Source organism: Ochlerotatus camptorhynchus, unplaced genomic scaffold (genome assembly GCF_037179485.1).
Source record: "Ochlerotatus camptorhynchus isolate MF236.1 unplaced genomic scaffold, CSIRO-AGI_Acam_v1.1 ptg000070l, whole genome shotgun sequence".
Classification (NCBI taxonomy): Eukaryota; Metazoa; Arthropoda; class Insecta; order Diptera; family Culicidae; genus Ochlerotatus; species Ochlerotatus camptorhynchus.
This window is the reverse complement of record NW_027040560.1, coordinates 3,534,461-3,554,776: the sequence shown is the minus strand read 5'-3', so window position 1 is coordinate 3,554,776 and position 20,316 is coordinate 3,534,461. Positions and strand designations below refer to the sequence as shown.

Sequence of the window (20,316 nt, the reverse complement as noted above, 5' to 3'; positions counted from 1 at the left end):
TTAAGCAAATTAACCATACAATTTTTATTAGGGTTGTACCACTCTGAACCCACACCTAAAGCTATTTTGTGATTATATGGTTACTTTGGTATTCACATGAAATGTCGTGCAAGTACCAGAGGTTCAACAACGCCCAACTATGGACAGCTCAATGTTAATACCATTTACTCTTTGAATCAGCTAACACCAACATGATAATCTACTAAGAAACATCTAAGAATGTATAGAGATAAAGTTCAAAAATACAGTTTTAACTGATGGTACTTTATAAACGTCAAACTGTTCAATATTGGACCCTGCCAACACACGGCGCCTGCACGGCAATGTGGGCCGTCAGAATGGTTCATCGGTTGCGAAGTGAAGTCCTTCTTAAACTGAAGCGATACATTTCTCAATATTTCAACGTTATCCTAACGTAAACTTAATATTATCACCCATATGCCTGTCCACGCCCGAAACCCATCCACCACACAAAATCAAATAAAAATGTTTCTGTATGGCAAACACGTCCAGACATAAACGAGAATATGGGTGTATATCTTCACTGTAACAACTACGGGTAATCATCGAAAATACTTGCATTTTACTCAGGCACTTTTGAGCAAACTGCAATCACTCTCTCATACTCGTAATGTGCCACGACCAAATTGGCACAACGACGCCCTATACGCTCTCTGACCAAAGCGCAGGGAGTTTGGATTGCCATTGTACACTTTACGTAAATTCAGTCAGGGTCCAATTTTCACATCGTCCACAAATAAGAATCGGGAAGCGATTATAACGAAACTCTTCACCATTAATTTAAGCAATAGTAAAAATCTCCAACAGATTCCGGCAGGTAGCGTAACTTGAAACGTGATTGTCATTTGCTACAGTCAGATATAAGATGTAAGACAAAATCCATAGAGATCCAGCAATTTTTCTTATATTCAAAGAACATCTCTGGAAATCCTAGAAGTATCCTAAAGTTCTCGGAATTTTTCGTGAATTTCTCTGGACTTTCTCGGGATTCTCTTGACATTCTTGATGTTCACTGTACTTTTCTGAAGTCCTCAGAACTTCTAAAAGTTTCCACAATTTTCCTGACGTAAATGGAACTGCTTTCGAAACTACCCGTATGCTCATGGAACTTCCATTAAAATATTTAGACTTTCCTGAACTTTTCTGGTCTTCCCAACAGTTCCCACATTTTTTTCTGGAATTTTTTGAAGTTCCTAAAGTTTTAACAATTTCCCAGAAGATAACTGTTGGCCACACTGGCCTCAGCGCACCTACCGTTGGTGCCTACGTGGATCAGCACATCCCTGCAGTGGGTTCGACAGCGAAATGACAGCGGAGTGACAGGTATCGATCTGTCACACCGGGTGAGTAGGAAAACACATAAAACCCGGACAATCGGCAGCCATTCTATCCCTAATTAGTTCAGTGCTATTTAATTAAAATTATAATATAGTGTTTTAGTATCGACGCACCCCTCGATCCACCCAGCAACAACATCGAACGCCTAAATTCAACACTGGATTCAGGTCACCATCCGTAGAAGAACAAGTAAGCGAAAGAGAGTAGACAAGTGCGTGCATAAGAAGAAACACAAATTAGAAAAAGCAAGTTGTTCTTTTTCGAAGAATTAAAGTGGTATTTTTCCATCCAAATAATTTGTTTTTAATACAGTCCGCTAATTCCGAAAACATTTGGTCCTTCGAGAACCGGAATTTTGGACAATGGAGAAATTGATCAGCAAAAGAAGTGCTTTGATTGCTCGGGTGAAAGCAGAGCTTTCCGTCCTGAAAGACCTCCATCATCGGAATCTATCACGGAGCGAGGTTATGGATCGACTGGACCAGCTCAAGCAACTAGCGGATAGTTTCCGTGCTACTCAAGATGAAATCGAAGAACAATTGGAGAATCCTACAGTAATTGCTTCAGTGTTTGACGTGCGGGAGGAGTTTTTTTTAACCCTACTACAAGGCGAGAAATATTCTCGAGGATTTGGTCGAGGATGTCGAAACGACAGCGAGTCAACAAACGGTAGCCGATTCTACAGACTGGAAGGAAGCTATGAAGCTGCTTATGGAGACGCAGCGGCAAATGTTGATCAACCAGTCGGCGATTTTCAAAAACACCAACAGCCTAGCGGGACCGGTACAGCGTGGTGAACAATTCAACGATGGTGAGATGCCGAGAGGCGGTCAGGTGTCGAATGGTTCACACCAACTAAACGTGAAGTTGCCAGCAATAAACATTCCACCTTTCAATGGAGACCGCAAGAAGTGGATGACATTCAAGGATATCTACGTGTCTACCATTCACGACAGAAACGATCTCACGGATTCCTTGAAAATGCAGTATCTTTTCTCCTACCTGGAAGGAGATGCGAAGAAATTAGTCAACAAATTCACCATCTCTAGTGCCAACTATACTAATGCGTGGGAGACGCTCATTAGTCACTACGACAAGAAGCGTTACACTGTGTTTGCGTTGGTACGGGAGTTCATGCACCAGCAAGTCGTGACACAAGCTTCGCTGCAATCACTAAACAAACTCGTGATGACACTGGATGAGGTTGTCCAACAGTTGGATGCGTTAGGAGAGGAATACCAAGGCCGCGATCCGTGGCTGATTTACTTGATGCTAGAAAAGCTGGACAAAGAAACCCGCGCTGCCTGGTCGGAGAAAGCTGTTGACAACGAGCATCCAACGTTTGAGGAGCTTATGACGTTTGTGAAGAAGCGGTGTGAGATGCTGGAAACCTGCTCAGCATTCTCGAAGAAAGCGGAAGTGAACAAAAAAGAACAAGTGAAAATGGAAGTAAGTGAGAAAAAATTGAAGACATTAGTGACAACTACAATCTACAAACACGCTACGTTCGTTTGTGAAGAATTCAAGAAGATGGATCTGCAGGAAAGAAGAGAGTTGGTACAACAGGCGAAGCTGTGTTTCAACTGCTTACGGGCTTCACATCCAGCGAAATCGTGTCCCTCGAAATCAGTGTGCCATACACCGGACTGCAAGCAGCGGCACCATACGTTTCTGTGCCCAAAGGCGAGCAAGGTGAAGGAAACACTAACGACAGCAAGCAACCAAACCAAAGATCCACCAACTGACGGTGATGAACAGGCGATTTCGTCGCTCATGGCAGCAGTTGAGAAGCAACCATCGATTCCGGTGTTTCCAACAGCTGTAGTGCAGGTGCGAAAGGAAGATGGTACGTTTGCTCGTGCTAGGGTACTTATTGATTCTGGTGCACAGGCATCGATGATCACGGAGGATTGCGTACGGAAGCTAGGATTCGTCAGGCGTAATGGGAAGCTAGTGGTTACTGGTATCGGACAGCAAGCTGCAGGTACCACTCGCGGAATCGTCACGCTGCATCTTGCATCTCGATTCAACGAAGTCATTGTGATCTCTACAAGTGCCTACGCCCTTGGCAAGTTGACGTCGTCTCTTCCATCGCAAAGGTCCAACATCGGAAACCTGAAGCTTTTGGAAAACGTCAGGGAAATGGCAGATCCTACCTTCAACAAACCTGGACAAATTGATGTGATTCTTGGATCAGATGTCTTTCTTGCTCTCTTGGAGGGAGGCCAAGTCAAGGACAACAGCGGCCAAACGGTGGCCCAGCGTACTGTTTTCGGGTGGATCGCAGCGGGACGATACGACGAAGCAGAGACCATGCAAGGGAATCATGTCATTGTAAGTTTGCATACGGAGATGGATCTAAATCGAACGCTGCAGCAGTTTTGGGAGTATGAGGAGATAAACAAGCCACCTCAGTTCACTCCCTCTGAAAAGAAGGTCATTGATCATTTCAATTCGACCACCCAACGCGATAGTTCAGGGCACTTCGTCGTAAAACTGCCTTTTGACGATTCGAAGCCCGCCCTCGGAGAGTCCCTATCAGCTGCGATGAGGCTCTTTGCTATGGAGAAGCGATTTGCTTCAAACCCGGAATTCCGGAAGGAATATGCCAGCTTCATGCGCGAGTATTTGGAGCTTGGCCATATGGAACCAGTTCCGGCAAATCAAGTGGTAAAAATTTGTTCCGAGCACTACTATTTACCGCATCACGTGGTGATTAGAGTGGACAGCAGAACAACAAGACTTCGCGTCGTTTTTGATGCTTTTTGTGCCACTTCTACTGGAATATCGCTTAACGATCGGTTGTTGGCGGGTCCCAACATCAACGAGGATTTACTATCAGAGCATTTGCGGTTTCGCTCGTACAAGGTGGCGTTTCGTGCGGACGTAGCTAAAATGTACCGCCAAGTGGTAATGCATGAGGAAGACCGTGATTTTCTGCGTATCGTATGGCGTGAGGACTCGGAGAAACCAGTGGAACACTATCGTCTTTCTACGGTGACGTACGGTACGAAAACCGCACCATACCTTGCAATTCAAGCGATGAGAGAATCTACCATAGGATATGAAACTACGCATCCGGAAGCAGTAAAGCGAATCATTCATGACTTCTATGTGGATGACGCACTATCGGGAGCAGATAATGAAGAGGAGGCTATGTGCACCAAGGAACAGATCACCGAAATTCTATCGAAGTCTGGTTTCGAGCTTAGGAAGTGGACATCGAGCTGCCCCAAACTGTTTGAGAATGAAGTGTTAGAATCAATTCCAGTGAAACTTTCGGATGATGCGGATGTAGTTAAAGCGTTGGGAATCTACTGGTACCCGAGCGAAGACCAGTTTGGATTCAAGGTTAACTTTTCGGCTGATAGCGTTAACACCAAACGTCAGATGATTTCGGATGCGTCAAGATTGTTTGATCCTTTTGGCTGGTTGGCGCCTGTGATAGTGAAAATCAAGATTTTGTATCAACAATTGTGGCTGTACGACATCAACTGGGATGATGCTCTACCAAAAGCAGTCGAGTTAGAGTGGGTCGAAGTAAAGCAAAGCTTGTCACAACTGCAAACTATCCGGATTCAAAGGTTCTTGGCCCACCATTGTGGTAAGGTTCAGTTGCACGGATTTTCAGACGCTTCAGAACAAGTTTACTCTGCTGTAGTTTATTCACGATGCGTTGACGACGAAGGAAACATCACGATTGTTCTAGTTGCTGCGAAATCACGTGTGGCACCCATTAAGCAAGTCACGTTACCACGATTGGAGCTAAATGGTGCCCTTTTGTTGTCCGAACTTATGAAAAAGATAACTGAGGAATGTTACCAGTGAATCAAATCCTGCTGACTGTGCTTCACGCGGGATCTCTCCGGTTGAACTAGTGAACCATCAGTTGTGGTTTCATACACCGGAATGGCTAAGCTGCGATGAGTCAACATGGCGGCTGAATACAACGGAACTTGTACGTGACGACGAGATACCTGAGTCCAGAATTTTAAAGTCGATGCATGCTACGTCGATTCCACTTCGAGAAAACTACGCTCTTGAACATCGGCTTTGTGAAAGACGTTCCAGCTTTACCTTGATCGTACGTACTTTAGCGTGTATCAACCGATTCGTTCACAACATCAAGGCAGATCTGGATCAGCGACACTCCGGACAACTCATTCCAAGCGAAATTCATCAAGCAAAGTTACAGTTGATACGCTACGCTATACAAGAAATGTTTGCATCTGAAATTAAAATACTTCGAAATGGTAAGTTACTGTCACCAAAAAACATACTTTCTGCTTTGCACCCATTTCTAGACGCCACTGGAACGATGCGAATTGGAGGGCGTCTGGAAAATTCAGCTCAATCGTACGAGAGTAAGCATCCTTTGATTCTACCAAAGACTCACCGTGTGACACAACTGTTGGTTCGTGAACTGCATTTGCGCAACTTTCATGCTGGACCGACATTGCTCATGGCTGTTATCAATCAACAATTTTGGATCGTTGGTTGCCAAACTGTTGTACGTGACGTGGTTCGAGGATGCACACGTTGCGTCCGCTTAAAGGGCAGGACAGCCAACCAGCTAATGGGAAGTCTCCCACCTGCAAGAGTTTTGGCGACACGAGCATTTGCATACGTTGGCATTGATTATGCAGGGCCACTGAAAATCAAGGCTAGTTGCGTTCGATGTGTGAAAATTACAAAAGGATACATCGTGGTCTATGTTTGTCTTTCTACTCGTGCAGTGCATCTGGAGGCTGCAAGCGATATGTCCACAAACACTTTCATTAGTTCCTTGAAGCGCTTTGTGTCAAGGCGTGGCTACCCTAACGAAATCCGTTCTGACAATGGTACCAATTTTGTTGGTGCTGATCGTGTACTTCGAGAATTCATAGAACAAATTCTATCGCATAGTAAGGAGGCTGAGCGGTATCTTTCGAACTTGGGAATCAAGTGGGTGTTCAACCCTCCATCGGCACCCCACATGGGAGGCGGCCGTTAAGAGCGTAAAGTTTCATTTGATAGCACAGCTAGGAACTGAAGCTGTAATTTTTGAAGATTTGACGACAATGCTGTGCCAGATTGAGTCTTGCCTCAACAGTCGACCATTATGCTCTCTATCTAGTAATCCAGATAGCTGCGAGGCACTGACCCCCGGTCACTTTTTGGTTGGTCAACCGCTCAACCTAATTCCTGAACCTGATCTTCAGCACTTTCCACGGAACCGTTTGGATCAATGGCAAGACATGAACAACCGCTGCGTCAAGATATGGTTACGTTGGAAGGACGAATATCTCTCAAGTTTGAAGCCACGTACCAAGTGGCGTTCGGTTCGCCCCAACATATCAGTGGGCCAGCTTGTGTTGGTTAAGAATGATAATGCACCACCAACGCAGTGGGAACTGGCACGTGTGCAGGATGTTCATCCAGACACTTCTGGTGTAGTGCGAACTGTGACGCTGAGACGAGGCACAACTATTTATCAACGGCCTATTCATAAGTTGTGCTTGCTTCCTGTTGATTGAGGTCAGAGGCCTCAAGGTGGGGGAGTATGTTTTAGTATCGACGCACCCCTCGATCCATCCATCAACAACATCGAACGCCTAAATTCAACACTGGATTCAGGTCACCATCCGTAGAAGAACAAGTAAGCGAAAGAGAGTAGACAAGTGCGTGCATAAGAAGAAACACAAATTAGAAAAAGCAAGTTGTTCTTTTTCGAAGAATAAAAGTGGTATTTTTCCATCCAAATAATTTGTTTTTAATACAGTCCGTTAATTCCGGAAACATATAGTTTAAATACCTAAATCTAGTGTTCCTCATCGAAGAATCTTGTAAGTTCTTTTTGCATTATGATTACTGTGAATTAAGAATATTTTGCATGTAAATAGGTAATCCACAACTCTGTGTAATTGAATCACAGCTAATTAACTGTCTCACCAGACATCAGAATCGGTGAGAATGATGAATGGCTAATGGAAGCTTACAAATACTTAATCTAATGTAACTTACCTAGGACTTATAGCTTAAACTTACGTGCTAGGCTAAACCTAAATCCTGGAATACTCCAAGGGGAACTAAACGTGAGTACTTCTTATCTAAACTTACATCTAGGCCGAACAAAAATAGTTGAGAACGATCAACAATGTTATACAAACATACATCCATATATATAAACTACAGATATGAACCAAATTTACATTCTGTTGTACATCATAATTCAACATGAAGTACACTGAAATCTATAACGATTTATTGCCAATATTTAGCAAATTTAGGTATATAATTACTAATTACATCTGAAATTATTGTTTTTTGCTAGGAAAATTATATTCTCACATCAAGTAACTTCAATCGGACCGTGCGTTTTACTCGTTTCCGGCCTAAGTAGTGAGAATCATAATTTTGGAAACTTCCCGTTGAAATCGATTTTCAACTATAACTTTATTTTTCAATTTCTTTATTTTCCCTGAAGCGAATTGAACTGGCCTAAAATTATCTGATCTTCCCTGAAGTTCTTGGAACTTCTCTAGATTTCTTGAAATTCTTCTGAAGCGCTTAGTACTGCCCTGAACTTTAGAGAACAGCCCTAAGAATCCCTGAGCGTCATTGATAACCTCTGAACTTCGGTGGAGATCTCAAAACAATCATGAAGTTTTCACATCTCTGAAGTTTTCTGGACTACTTGAAAATTTGGGAGCATTTTTCTGAAATTAATGGAACTGCAATCATCTTCCCTGAAGTTCCGCCAACTCTCGAAACTGCATTTTTCTGATGTTCATGAAACGTTCTTGAAGCTTTCGGAGTTTCCCTGAAATTCTCGGGTGTCCCCCTAAGATTTTCTGAGCTTCTATGAAGTTTCCGACGTTCTCTGGACTCATGTGTTTTCGAAGATTTCCTGAAAATTCATAACTTCGCTGGAGTTCTTTGAGCTTCTATGAAATTTACGGAACTTCATTTAGGACTTTCCTGATGTTTCTGGATCATCCCTGACATTATTGAACCTGCGCTTCTTCGTCTTTGTCTTCTTCTTATTCTTCGCATTTAAGCTGATTGTTTATCGCATATTAGCTTATTGCGTGCTCACACTCTCAACTTAGCGTTCTACATGCACGTCCACAGTTATTAATTGAGAGCTTTCGATGCCTGTTCCATTTTTCCATTAGTATAATTGTGTGGCAAGTACAATCATACTCTATGACCAGGGAAGTCGATAAATTTTCCAACCCGAAAAATTCCTAGACCGGCCCGGAAATCACCGGGACTGAGCTAAGGGAGGCCCCTGGACCAGCCCTTAGGATCTCTGAAAATCCCTAAAGATCGCAAGCTAGGTGCTTCTCTGAGATACTTGGATTTTCTCTAAAGTTTCAACAATTTTCCTTAAGTTTTCTCTTCTCTGATGTGCTCTTGATTTCTCTAAAGTTCTCTAAATATCTATGAAGTTTACAGAACTTCTTAAAAGATGCTACAGTTTTCCTGAAGCTAATGCTTATCTGAAGTTCCAAAAATTGTCCAAAGGTTTTGCGGAATTTCCCTTATGTTCTTTCCGGAAGTTCACGGAACTTCCCTTAAGTTCTCGCAACCCTCTTGATCATGTTACTGGAACTTTCGTGAAGTTAATGGAAAAGACCAAAAGATCTTTAAACTTTTCTAAAGTTCTCTGAACTTCCGTGAATATCTTGGATCTTCCGTGATTTTTTTGTCTTTATTATAGAGATTTTTAGCCATATGGCTAGTTCACCTCTTAAGATTGAAAAAAAAAGAGAAGAAAATTGGGTTCTCAGAAGGAGATTCCCAATCTTGGCTGTGGTACATTTATCTTGCTATAATGAAAAGGTGTAGAAAACTGCCAAAAGGCCCAACAAAACGGAAATACAAACAAGGAACACTCAGATATTATGGTAAAGGTTCGCCTCCTTTAGGAAGGTGATGGGGCGGCTGCTGCCGGGGACTCATCGCCCAACAGGTTCCGAATGCTGACTGACTCCAAGCCGAAGGTAGCCCGAAGGTCCTCCAGCTCCACGCAGTTCACGAGGATGTGCTCCACGGTGGCTAGCACTCCACAGGTTTCGCAGGTCCTCCGGAACGGTGTTCGTCCAAATTTGTGGGAGACTCTGCTGAGCTGGTGCGCAGCCTTGACACCACTCGTTGTTCTCTTAGGTTTGGTCGATCCTTCCAGGTTCCGGTGGCCGCCTTGATCTTCCGAAGGTGGTGTGTCCTGTTGTTCCTCCACTCGGTGTCCCAGGATCTCCGAACCGTCTGCTCGATCCACTTTTTGACATTTTGGAGCGGTACATTGCCGGTGGACATGGGTCCAGTGTGGCCTGAGCCGGCGAGGTGGTCGGCTGTTACGTTCCCTTGGATCCCGCAATGACCGGGTACCCACATGAATACCATAGAGGTAACTCTAAGACTAGAAGGTCCCGAAATAACGTGCTCAACTTTTTGGCTCAGCTCTGGTACTCTCTTCGGTCCCAAGCTAATCGATTCACCCCTCGAAACATAGGAAAAACCAATTACCCCTCATTTTATCTGTCAAACTTTCATAGCGAATCAAAACAAACATTGCGTAGTACTAGAATTTCAACTAGAATGGGGTACGTTAATCGTTTGCTTGGGACCAATAGGCTAGTCAAGTAGTGAGCCAATTTAAAATCGTTAGTTTCGTATTGATTGTTGTGAATACAGTGTTGGGCGGCGCATGCTTTACCGTCCCTTGGATCCACGGATGCTTCGGTGCTTCTGTTGTTAGGGCCAATATCACGCTGTGTGAGTCAGTTTCGACTAATATCGGCCGGTTGGCCAGTAACTTAAACTAAACGCGTGGATAATGGCCGCTGCCTCAGCTGAGAACACCGAGCATTGAGTCGGGAGCGATTTGCTCACAAGCAGACCATCTCCGGAGACCCCCCCCCCCCATTCCCACTCTGCTCCTGGAGAGAGACCCGTCGTTGTACAAAGTGGTCAACTTTTGACCACTGATAACTCTCTCAATAGCGGTTGGATTTTAATTCGAACCAAACCAATCGATTGGAAATTTTTCTACAAATCTAAATCAACTAAAATCAACACTTTATCATTTTTCAATAGGTCACTATTAAAATTACACAAATGTCCAACTGTTCAAATGGTGATCAAAATTAAGCAAAAAGCACTCCAAATTCCATCCGGTCTCACCGAACGGTGCTTATTCAATCACCGTGTGTGGTGGTGTCCGGTCGGTCGTCATCAGCAGCAGCAGCAGCAGTGCTTTCGGTGCGTGGCGTTGAACATTGTTCTCCAGTACACAACGAAAGGCTGCCCGCAAGCAGCGACCATTGACTGAAGAAGCCGCACCGCTACTGATCGGATTCAGTCGCTTTTCATGAGTTGCTGTGGGCCATCTATGCCAAGCGCGTCACCCTCGTTCCAAACAACATACAGCTCGCCAGCCTCATCTGTGATGAACACCCCAACGTTCGCTCGCCTTTCTGCCAGACTTAGTCGTATGTTTACGCGAATAAAGCCATGACAATTCATTTAAAATTGGAGTTAGACCCCAGGGCCAAATATTGGAGCACCAGCGCCATAACTGGCTCACTTACCCTATGCTGAGTTTTATTAACGAGACGAAATAAAACCATATCATAGTCTGCAAAAAAACTGGGTTACATTTCTCTTCCAATCAAACTCACATTATCCTGCTTCATGGCCATAGACGTCCCGCTGCAGAACACACTGAACTTCAGTATGCTCTGTGGATTGTCGCTATCCACCAGCTGGTCCAGGCTCCGGTTCAGTATCACACTGACCACCGTCGTGTTGACCTCCTTCAGCTTAAAGTACTCCCCATCGCTGGAATTGTCCGTCCTGGCAATCAGAATCGAATTCCGCGGATAGGCATACAGTGAGACAATCTCCCCACCGACGGGGAAGTCCTCCTTCAACCGTAGGAACTGCACTCCGTCCGATTTGGTCCGCAGGTTGCTCTTGGAGTAGAGTTTGCATGCTGTGGAAAAATAAGAAGACATTGACAAATGTTAGATCGGTGCTACTGGGGATCGAATAAATTAACGCCCCGTGACAAGCGGATTGAGAAATGTGAATATGTTAATTTAATGGATGATACGACGTCGTTTGACGGCGGCATGGATGCTTTTAGATCGAGATGCTTTTTTCTCTCGCTTGGAAGGAACAATCAATTCTTACATCTCAATCTTTTACATCAACTCAAGGGGGGAAAAGTCGGGATAAATTAATATTAATTAAGCCGAAGTCATTTATCAACCCGCTTCTGCGAACAACGGATGGGTTGCACTCCTGCAGCCATGGAAACGAGGACCAAAATGAAAACAAAAAACAGAGAAGTGCGGTGTAGAAACGGAAGAAAATTGATCTTCAATAAAATATAACTTAGCTTATATGTATGCAGAAGATTAATGATTCTACTGATTCTGGGGATCGCAATTCAGTGAAAGTGCGCTCCAGGAACAGCCTACAACGATAATACAAAGTCGTGAAAGTACACTTGAGTGACGGTTTCAGCACACTCAAATCTTGCTCTGGAGCACCTAATCCAGTTTGAGCACAGTGCATACTCCGTAAAAGAAAGCAGGTCTTCCCTCGAGTGGAGTCTCTTTCCGTGTATGACTTACGATTCGTACCAATGAAAGTTAATTACCTGCCACCGTGCACTTCTAAATTTCCACTTACAAACAAAAACTGGAGTACGCTCTCACTCGAAAAAAAAAAACCAGCCTACTTGACCGCGTCACCCCTTGGGCACGCAAGAGCTAACTGTCACCTTTTTTCCCTCATCACTCTGAGTCAGTGTCATTCCCCCCGTTCTTCCGCTTCACTAGAAATGCATAGGAAGCGACCATAAACCACGTGTTAGAGCAGAAAGACCGCCGCATTTTTAAATTTATCACTGGGAAAATTAATCAGACCGTCGTCGGTTGGCCACAAAAAAGCAGCGTCTGGTGGTGGTGTTTATCGTTGCTTTTCATGACTCCAGCCAGATGGCCGTTGGCCCGTTTTTAAGCAGTCGACGATGATTTATGAAAATTTGTGCTGTCTTCTCGGATGATGAACTTGACTCCTCTTTTCGAGTGGCTAGAGATGGTTGTGAGATTCCATCGTAATATTTCCAAAAGTGATCATTAATCAGACAGTTTTGGGAGTTGCATCATTTTCCCATAAAACCGGAAGGCGGTCACTAACCCGCCAAGAACTCTTCTCATTTTCGAACAATGAAAGACGAAGACTTTCGCTTTCCGCAAGGCCAGGAAAAGGCTTATCGCTCCCGGAGTTTGCAACTCGCTAAATGGATTGATTCTCTGCTGCTGCTGCTGACTGGATGGGTGAGAATTCACCGAGAGTTCACGCTCCAACCGTGATCACAAACAATGGATAAAACCACCCGCTCTCACGCGCCCGCTTTCCTACACACCGCCAAGCGTGAAAACATTGCTCGTTTCGTCATTATCGAGCCAGCCAGCAGCGAAGTAGGCTTTTGTTTTGAGTGAGTAGGTATTTTTTTTCTGCTCTGCTCTACCACTGTGGACTGACTCAATTCATCATCACAGCAGTCGGCGGCGGTGGCTGGGCGGACAGTGGGATGTTTGTTTTTGCTTCTTCAGCCCACCTCGATCTGCAAGTGGGCTCTGGACGGAATGGATGAATGTATGGTGGATGGTTCTTGTGCTTTTGGGCTTGTGCCCGACTTCCAGCTGGTTGCTAAGCAGCAGCAGACGGTTTGTCGTACGCAATCAAAACAGAGAGCAGTCCCTTAGTGGGCGCTGATTGAATGGTCCACGTGCCCTTTCGGGTGTGGGTGTTTGGCTGGGAACTGTTAATCAAATTAAATCGAACGAAACGTTGAATTTATGGCGATAAATATATACCTAATTGTTGAAATTAAAATACTAGATTTGATGAAGTAATTCAAAATTATTTCGAGCATCAATTTCTATTGAAAAGTTTCCAGTTTCCACAAATCTAAATAGATGAGGACATTTTTTTAATTTTCAATTTTTCTTCACGTCAACGATTAGAGATAAGGTAATCAATTTGTTATGGGTTGGGAAATTTTTTTGGGATATTTTTTAACTGACACCGAAAAACCCTCCAAATCTCGATTAGAGCCGTATTTACGGAGATAAATCGATTTAAAGATTTTCATACCCGCTAGCCTGAAAATAATGGGTTGGGAAATTTTTTTGGGATTTTTATTTACTGACACCGAAAAACCCTCCAAATCTCGATTAGAGCCGTATTTACGGAGATAAATCGATTTAAAGATTTTCATACCCGCCAGCCTGAAAATAATGGGTTGGGAATTTTTTTTTGGATTTGTTTTACTGACACCGAAAAACCCTCCAAATCTCGATTAGAGCCGTATTTACGGAGATAAATCGATTTAAAGATTTTCAAACCCGCCAGCCTGAAAATAATGGGTTCGGACTGTTTTTTTGGTATTTTTGTTGGGGATTTTTTTTTACTGACACCTTAAAACCCTCCAAATCTCGATTTAGAGCCGTATTTACGGAGATAAATCGATTTAAAGATTTTCATACCCGCCAGCCTGAAAATTATGGGTTGGGACATTTTTGAACTTTTATGAAGTTTCTTTAAATTAAACAAAGTTCCCTTAACTTCACCATAGTTTCCCAAACATGAAGATCCCAATTTTACGAAGTTTACGCGATTTTTTACAAAACACCTTGAATGTCTTCGAAATTCTCAGGACTTCCCTGAATTTCGGCAATAGTTGCATGAACTTCGACAGGACTTCCCTGAACTTCGGCAATAGTTGCATGAACTTCGGCAGGCTTTCTCTGAAGTTCAGCAGGACTTCTCTGAAGTTTGGCAGGACTTCCTTGAAGTTCTGCAGGACTTCCCGGACCTTCGACAGGCCTTCCCTGAACTTCGGCAGAACTTCTCTGAACTACGGCAGGATTTCCCTGAGCTTCGGCAGGACTACGCTGAACTACGGAACTGTCCTGAACTTTGGACTGTCCTGAACTTTGGCAGGACTTCCCTGATCTTTGGCAGGACTTTCCTGAACATTGGTAGGACTTCCCTGAACTTTGGCAGGACTTTCCTGAAGTTCAGCAGGCCTTCCAGGACTTCCCTAAATTTCAGCAAAGCTTCCCTGAACTTCGGCAGAATTTCCCTGAACTTCGGCAGGACTTCCATGAACTGCAGTAGGACTTCCCTGAACTTCAGCAATACTTCCCTGAACCTCGGCAGAACTTCCCTGAACATCAGCAAAACTTCCCTGAACTTCGGCACAACATCCCTGAGCGTTGGCAGGCTTTCTCTGAACGTCGGCTGGACTTCTCTGAACTTTGGCAGGACTTCCCTGATTTCCAAGAATTGAAATGGCAGAACTTCTCTGAACTTCAACAGGACTTCCCTGAACTTCGGCAATAGTTGCATGAACTTCGAAAGGACTTCCCTGAACTTCGGCAATAGTTGCATGAACTTCGGCAGGTTTTCTATGAACTTCAGCAGGACTTCTCTGAACATCAACAGGACTTCCCTGAAGTTCAGTAGGACTTCCCGGACCTTCGAAAGGCCGTCCCTGAACTTCGGCAGGACTTCTCTGAACTTCGTCAGGACAATCCTGATTTCCAAGAATTGAAATGGCCGGACTTCTCTGAACTGCGGCAGGACTTCCCTGAACTTCGGCAGGACTTCGCTGAACTATGGCAGGACTTCCCTGAACTTCGACAGGACAACGCTGAACTACGGAAGGACTTCCCTGAGCTTTGGCAGGACTGTCCTGAACTTTGGCAGGACTTCCCTGATCTTTGGCAGGACTTTCCTGAACATTGGTAGGACTTCCCTGAACTTTGGCAGGACTTTCCTGAAGTTCAGCAGGCCTACCAGAAACATTGGCAGGACTTCCCTAAATTTCAGCAATGCTTCCCTGAACTTCGGCAGAATTTCCCTGAACTTCAGCAAAATTTCTCTGAACTTCAGCAGGACTTCCATGAACTGCAGTAGGACTTTCCTGAACATCAGCAAAACTTCCCTGAACTTCGGCACAACATCCCTGAGCTTTGGCAGGCTTTCTGTGAACATCGGCTGGACTTCTCTGAATTTTGGCAGGACTTCCCTGATTTCCAAGAATTGAAATGGCAGAACTTCTCTGAACATCAACAGGACTTCCCTGAACTTCGGCAATAGTTGTATGAACTTCGACAGGACTTCCCTGAACTTCGGCAATAGTTGCATGAACTTCGGCAGGTTTTCTCTGAACTTCAGCAGGTTTTCTCTGAACTGCGGCAGGACTTCCCTGAACTTCAGCAGGACTTCGCTGAACTACGGCAGGACTTCCCTGAACTTCGGCAGGACAACGCTGAACTACGGAAGGACTTCCCTGAGCTTTGGCAGGACTGTCCTGAACTTTGGCAGGACTTCCCTGATCTTTGGCAGGACTTTCCTGAACATTGGTAGGACTTCCCTGAACTTTGGCAGGACTTTCCTGAAGTTCAGCAGGCCTACCAGAAACATTGGCAGGACTTCCCTAAATTTCAGCAATGCTTCCCTGAACTTCGGCAGAATTTCCCTGAACTTCAGCAAAATTTCTCTGAACTTCAGCAGGACTTCCATGAACTGCAGTAGGACTTTCCTGAACATCAGCAAAACTTCCCTGAACTTCGGCACAACATCCCTGAGCTTTGGCAGGCTTTCTGTGAACATCGGCTGGACTTCTCTGAATTTTGACAGGACTTCCCTGATTTCCAAGAATTGAAATGGCAGAACTTCTCTGAACATCAACAGGACTTCCCTGAACTTCGGCAATAGTTGTATGAACTTCGACAGGACTTCCCTGAACTTCGGCAATAGTTGCATGAACTTCGGCAGGTTTTCTCTGAACTTCAGCAGGTTTTCTCTGAACTGCGGCAGGACTTCCCTGAACTTCGGCAGGACAACGCTGAACTACGGAAGGACTTCCCTGAGCTTTGGCAGGACTGTCCTGAACTTTGGCAGGACTTCCCTGATCTTTGGCAGGACTTTCCTGAACATTGGTAGGACTTCCCTGAACTTTGGCAGGACTTTCCTGAAGTTCAGCAGGCCTTCCAGAAACATTGGGAGGACTTCCCTAAATTTCAGCAATGCTTCCCTGAACTTCGGCAGAATTTCCCTGAACTTCAGCAAAATTTCTCTGAACTTCAGCAGGACTTCCATGAACTGCAGTAGGACTTTCCTGAACATCAGCAAAACTTCCCTGAACTTCGGCACAACATCCCTGAGCTTTGGCAGGCTTTCTCTGAACGTCGGCTGGACTTCTCTGAACTTTGGCAGGACTTCCCTGATTTCCAAGAATTGAAATGGCAGAACTTCTCTGAACTTCAACAGGACTTCCCTGAACTTCGGCAATAGTTGCATGAACTTCGACAGGACTTCTCTGAACTTCGGCAATAGTTGCATGAACTTCGGCAGGTTTTCTCTGAACTTCAGCAGGACTTCTCTGAAGTTCGGCAGGACTTCCCTGAAGTTCAGCAAGACTTCCCGGACCTTCGACAGGCCGTCCCTGAACTTCGGCAGGACTTCTCTGAACTTCATCAGGACAACCCTGATTTCCAAGAATTGAAATGGCAGAATTTCCCTGAACTACGGCAGGACTTCCCTGAGCTTTGGCAGGACTTTCCTGAAGTTCGGCAGGCCTTCCCTGAACTACGCCAAGACTTCCCTGAACTTCAGTAGGACTTTCCTGTCCTTGGAATCTTGGAATTGAAATTGTCATTTCAGTAGTAGAATTATTATAACTTTACAATAATTTTGTATTTGTCAAAATTTCAATACTGCCCATTTTGCGAATTTGCAATGCTTGTTGGTATTGATGCATTTTGAATTTGGGTGTGGTTCGAACGGGTGCGGAGTCAGTATCAACGGAAAAGCATTAACTTTCACCTTAAGCTCTACTAAGTTCCCCGAATTCGTATTATACTTTCCTGATTTTTTTTTCTAAAAAGTTCTGATTTAAATTTTTTCTGAAGATCTACAATATTCTCTGAAGTTTTATGAATTTCACTGAGCTTCTATAAAGTTTACTGTACTTTTATAAAATTTATTTGAAGTTTCCTGACCAGTTCGATCAATGTCTACGAATTTTTTGAAAATTCTACGGTGTTTCTTGAAGATCAATGAAATTCCTTGAAATCCTAACAACGATTCTTTTACTTTCAAGAAGTTCACCGATCTTCTACGAAGTTCTCTGAAATAAAATGCCCTTGACTTCTCTGAACTTCTGGGAAGTCTCAGTTTTGCTATAGCGGAAAAGACATGCGAAGACATCTCGTCGATCTCGATGAAGATTTTTCCTAAACACACCTGGCAACCCTAAGCTGAATAACTCCCACTTCATGTCAGGGAAAACATGTGAGAATTTGTTGCGATATCTTTTTTTTTTTCTTTTACTTCAACTTTATGGAATGTGATGAGGTCATCGTAAAAGTGAAAGAGCCAGGGAGAGGGGCGCAAAACTTAGAGTTCACCACTTAAACAAAAATCCTAAGTACGGATCTGCCTGAGTTATAGGTGGGCAAATATTTTTAAGAAACATTTACAAAGCACTGAGCCGGTGGCGTAGTGGTAAGCGTGACTGCTTTCTAACACCCCAATGGGTCTGGGTTCAATCCCAGCCGAGGTCGGTGGGATTTTTCTGAGGCATAAAAATCTCTGGTCACGTCTTCTTTCGGAAGGGAAGTAAAGCCGTTGGTCCCAGCCCATGTGTGTTGAATGGGTGCGATATCCTACGCAGGTGTGGAAGCTGCCTTCCTGCACATTCGATTGCGGTCAATGGATGGCAATCGATGTCCGTCGGTGATTGGCACTAGATTGCGGTGATGTTTTCATCGGATTCCCTTATTAACCATACTCAAGCAAAATAAGTATAGGTATACGAGCTATATTGCGACTATATGGTTACTTGAGACCGACGTTAAATAAAGGAATGAATTTACAAAGCACTTGTAGCTTGTACACTTCTGGTACAGTTAAGTGTCACTTACTTGATATCTATGGAACCCTCGTGTTAGGGAGAATTTTGAGCTACGGAGGTTAATTTTGAAAATTTGTATGGACAAAATTGAGTGAGGGAGAGTTGACTGTTAAAAGGTTTTTTCCAATCCATACGAAATCTCTAAAATGCAAACTGAATCCTTCCAACTTTTATCCAACGATCCGAAAGGGTTAATAAAGTTACCTTGCGAAACAATAACTCATCACCATACATGCTTCAGATACCCCACATGAGTAGGGTAGAATGGTCTAAAAAGCACTCCTGGGGTAAAATGGCTTTGCGCTGTTTGTCATAGCTTTCCGATTGTCAGTTCGTGAATTCAACGAGCAGCAATACTTGAACTAGCATTCTGGCACATAAGATCCCAGAATTGAGAAAGCAACGAAAATCCGCGCCGGGCCGTTTTACCCCCGGGGATGCACTATGGACTGTTCTCCCCTACCTATACAAATGAACGTTCCATCAACAGTCGAAGAATCCCATTTGCAGAGTACGTCATACAATCCTCATACTCCAACAATAACGCCCCGGTCGAAGGCCTGCGGGGTGAAAATTTCTTTTATTGTGTTTGACCTCTGCACATACATCACATTTAGTAGAAAGCAAAAATAACCTATACCTGAGCGAGAAAGGAAAAGAAAAACGGTGTGGAAAAACGAGCAATGAATATTTATGATTTATGGTGAGAATCCAAGAAGCCTACTATGTCGTCGTCTCTCACCGGGCAAACTGATAATGGAATCGTGGCGGTGGTAGCAGTGTTTCTAAACAATAGTGATAGCGCAAACAGTCGCAGCCGCAGCATGCCATGGGCTGAATTTTGAACTACTTTCGTACCCCCTCCCCCCCCCCCCTTCCGCATCATGCCACCTACGGGAGACGAGCAATTTAATGAAAAGTGACATCCAGTGATATTTATCTCCATGCTGGCATTTTCGTCTCTTAGTCTGTTCTCATAGTGCAGCATAACTGGCGGAGGTGCGCGGTATGGAAAGGTAATTAACCGACGACGTCTGAAAATCTTAAAGTGCTCACGCAAAATTCACTTTTAGAGTTTCCACCGTTAATTCGGTTTCCTCCGGGGGGTTAAGGTCGTTAGGCGTCGCCATCTTAATTTGATTCAGGCCGTTGCGTTCGAGGCGACCAGATGGGATTTCACTTTCGTTGGAGCAGCAGCAGCAGAAGGCAAAACGAGTGAAAAATCTCGCAAGCCACTTAATTTGCGAGTCGCGCGCGCCTGGCCTGCTGCGATTGTTTTCCGGCCTCTGCCTTGGTGGAGAGCTCCAAACAAATTCGGAAGAGGTTAGGGCCATTGTTTTCGTTCGCTTCGGACAGGAAATTTCTCCAAACCGGCTTCGGGTGGTGCTCTATTGTTTTCTCGATTCGGAAATGTTACTTTATTACGGATATTTTCGCGAATCGAAACGCGGCTGCCGGAGACCGTTAAAGATGGCAACGGCGACGATGTCGACGACGCGACGCGGAGTTCGTTAAAAGACGAGGTGAGTGCTTCTATTATCGTGATTATTGTGTGCAGGTGGATTATGAGCCGGGGGTGCCGGCGGTTAGTTTATGGGCGATGAAAAAATCGTAAAATTAGCCAATTAGTTTCGGTTTCGATTGCTGCCGGTGAAGTGAAGGATGCTCTTCTTATTTTCATATCATTATGAAAATGCTAATTGGAGGATGGGGTTTGAGTTTTGCTCGGTTGAAGAGTGATTATTCTTTTGCGCGTAAGAGGGAGTAAAATGGTTTTTAGGTGGTCAATTAGTTATGTAACCAATGATTGGGCCAGTTTGTAAGCGGAATGATTTGCATGGTTTTGAATCGGAACGATCGAAATGAGGTGTGTTTAAGTGCTTTTCAAAGTTTGACTTAAAATTCATTGGCTTCATGAATATTCAGCGAGCTTAGAAAGTGGATTCGGCGGTCTTATTTAAATGTGAATG

At 44.2% G+C, this 20,316-nt stretch overlaps 1 protein-coding gene across 3 annotated transcripts in view; it reads right to left on the bottom strand.

Moving 5' to 3' along the window:
• Cad89D (cadherin-89D) overlaps positions 1-20,316 on the bottom strand; it is a 112,424-nt gene that overhangs the window by 20,640 nt on the left and 71,468 nt on the right. For all 3 annotated transcript variants that reach the window (XM_065217053.1, XM_065217051.1, XM_065217052.1), the window contains exon 2: positions 11,025-11,338. In XM_065217053.1, coding sequence (XP_065073125.1) covers positions 11,025-11,338 — 314 coding nt within the window. The remainder of the gene's footprint in view (positions 1-11,024; positions 11,339-20,316) is intronic.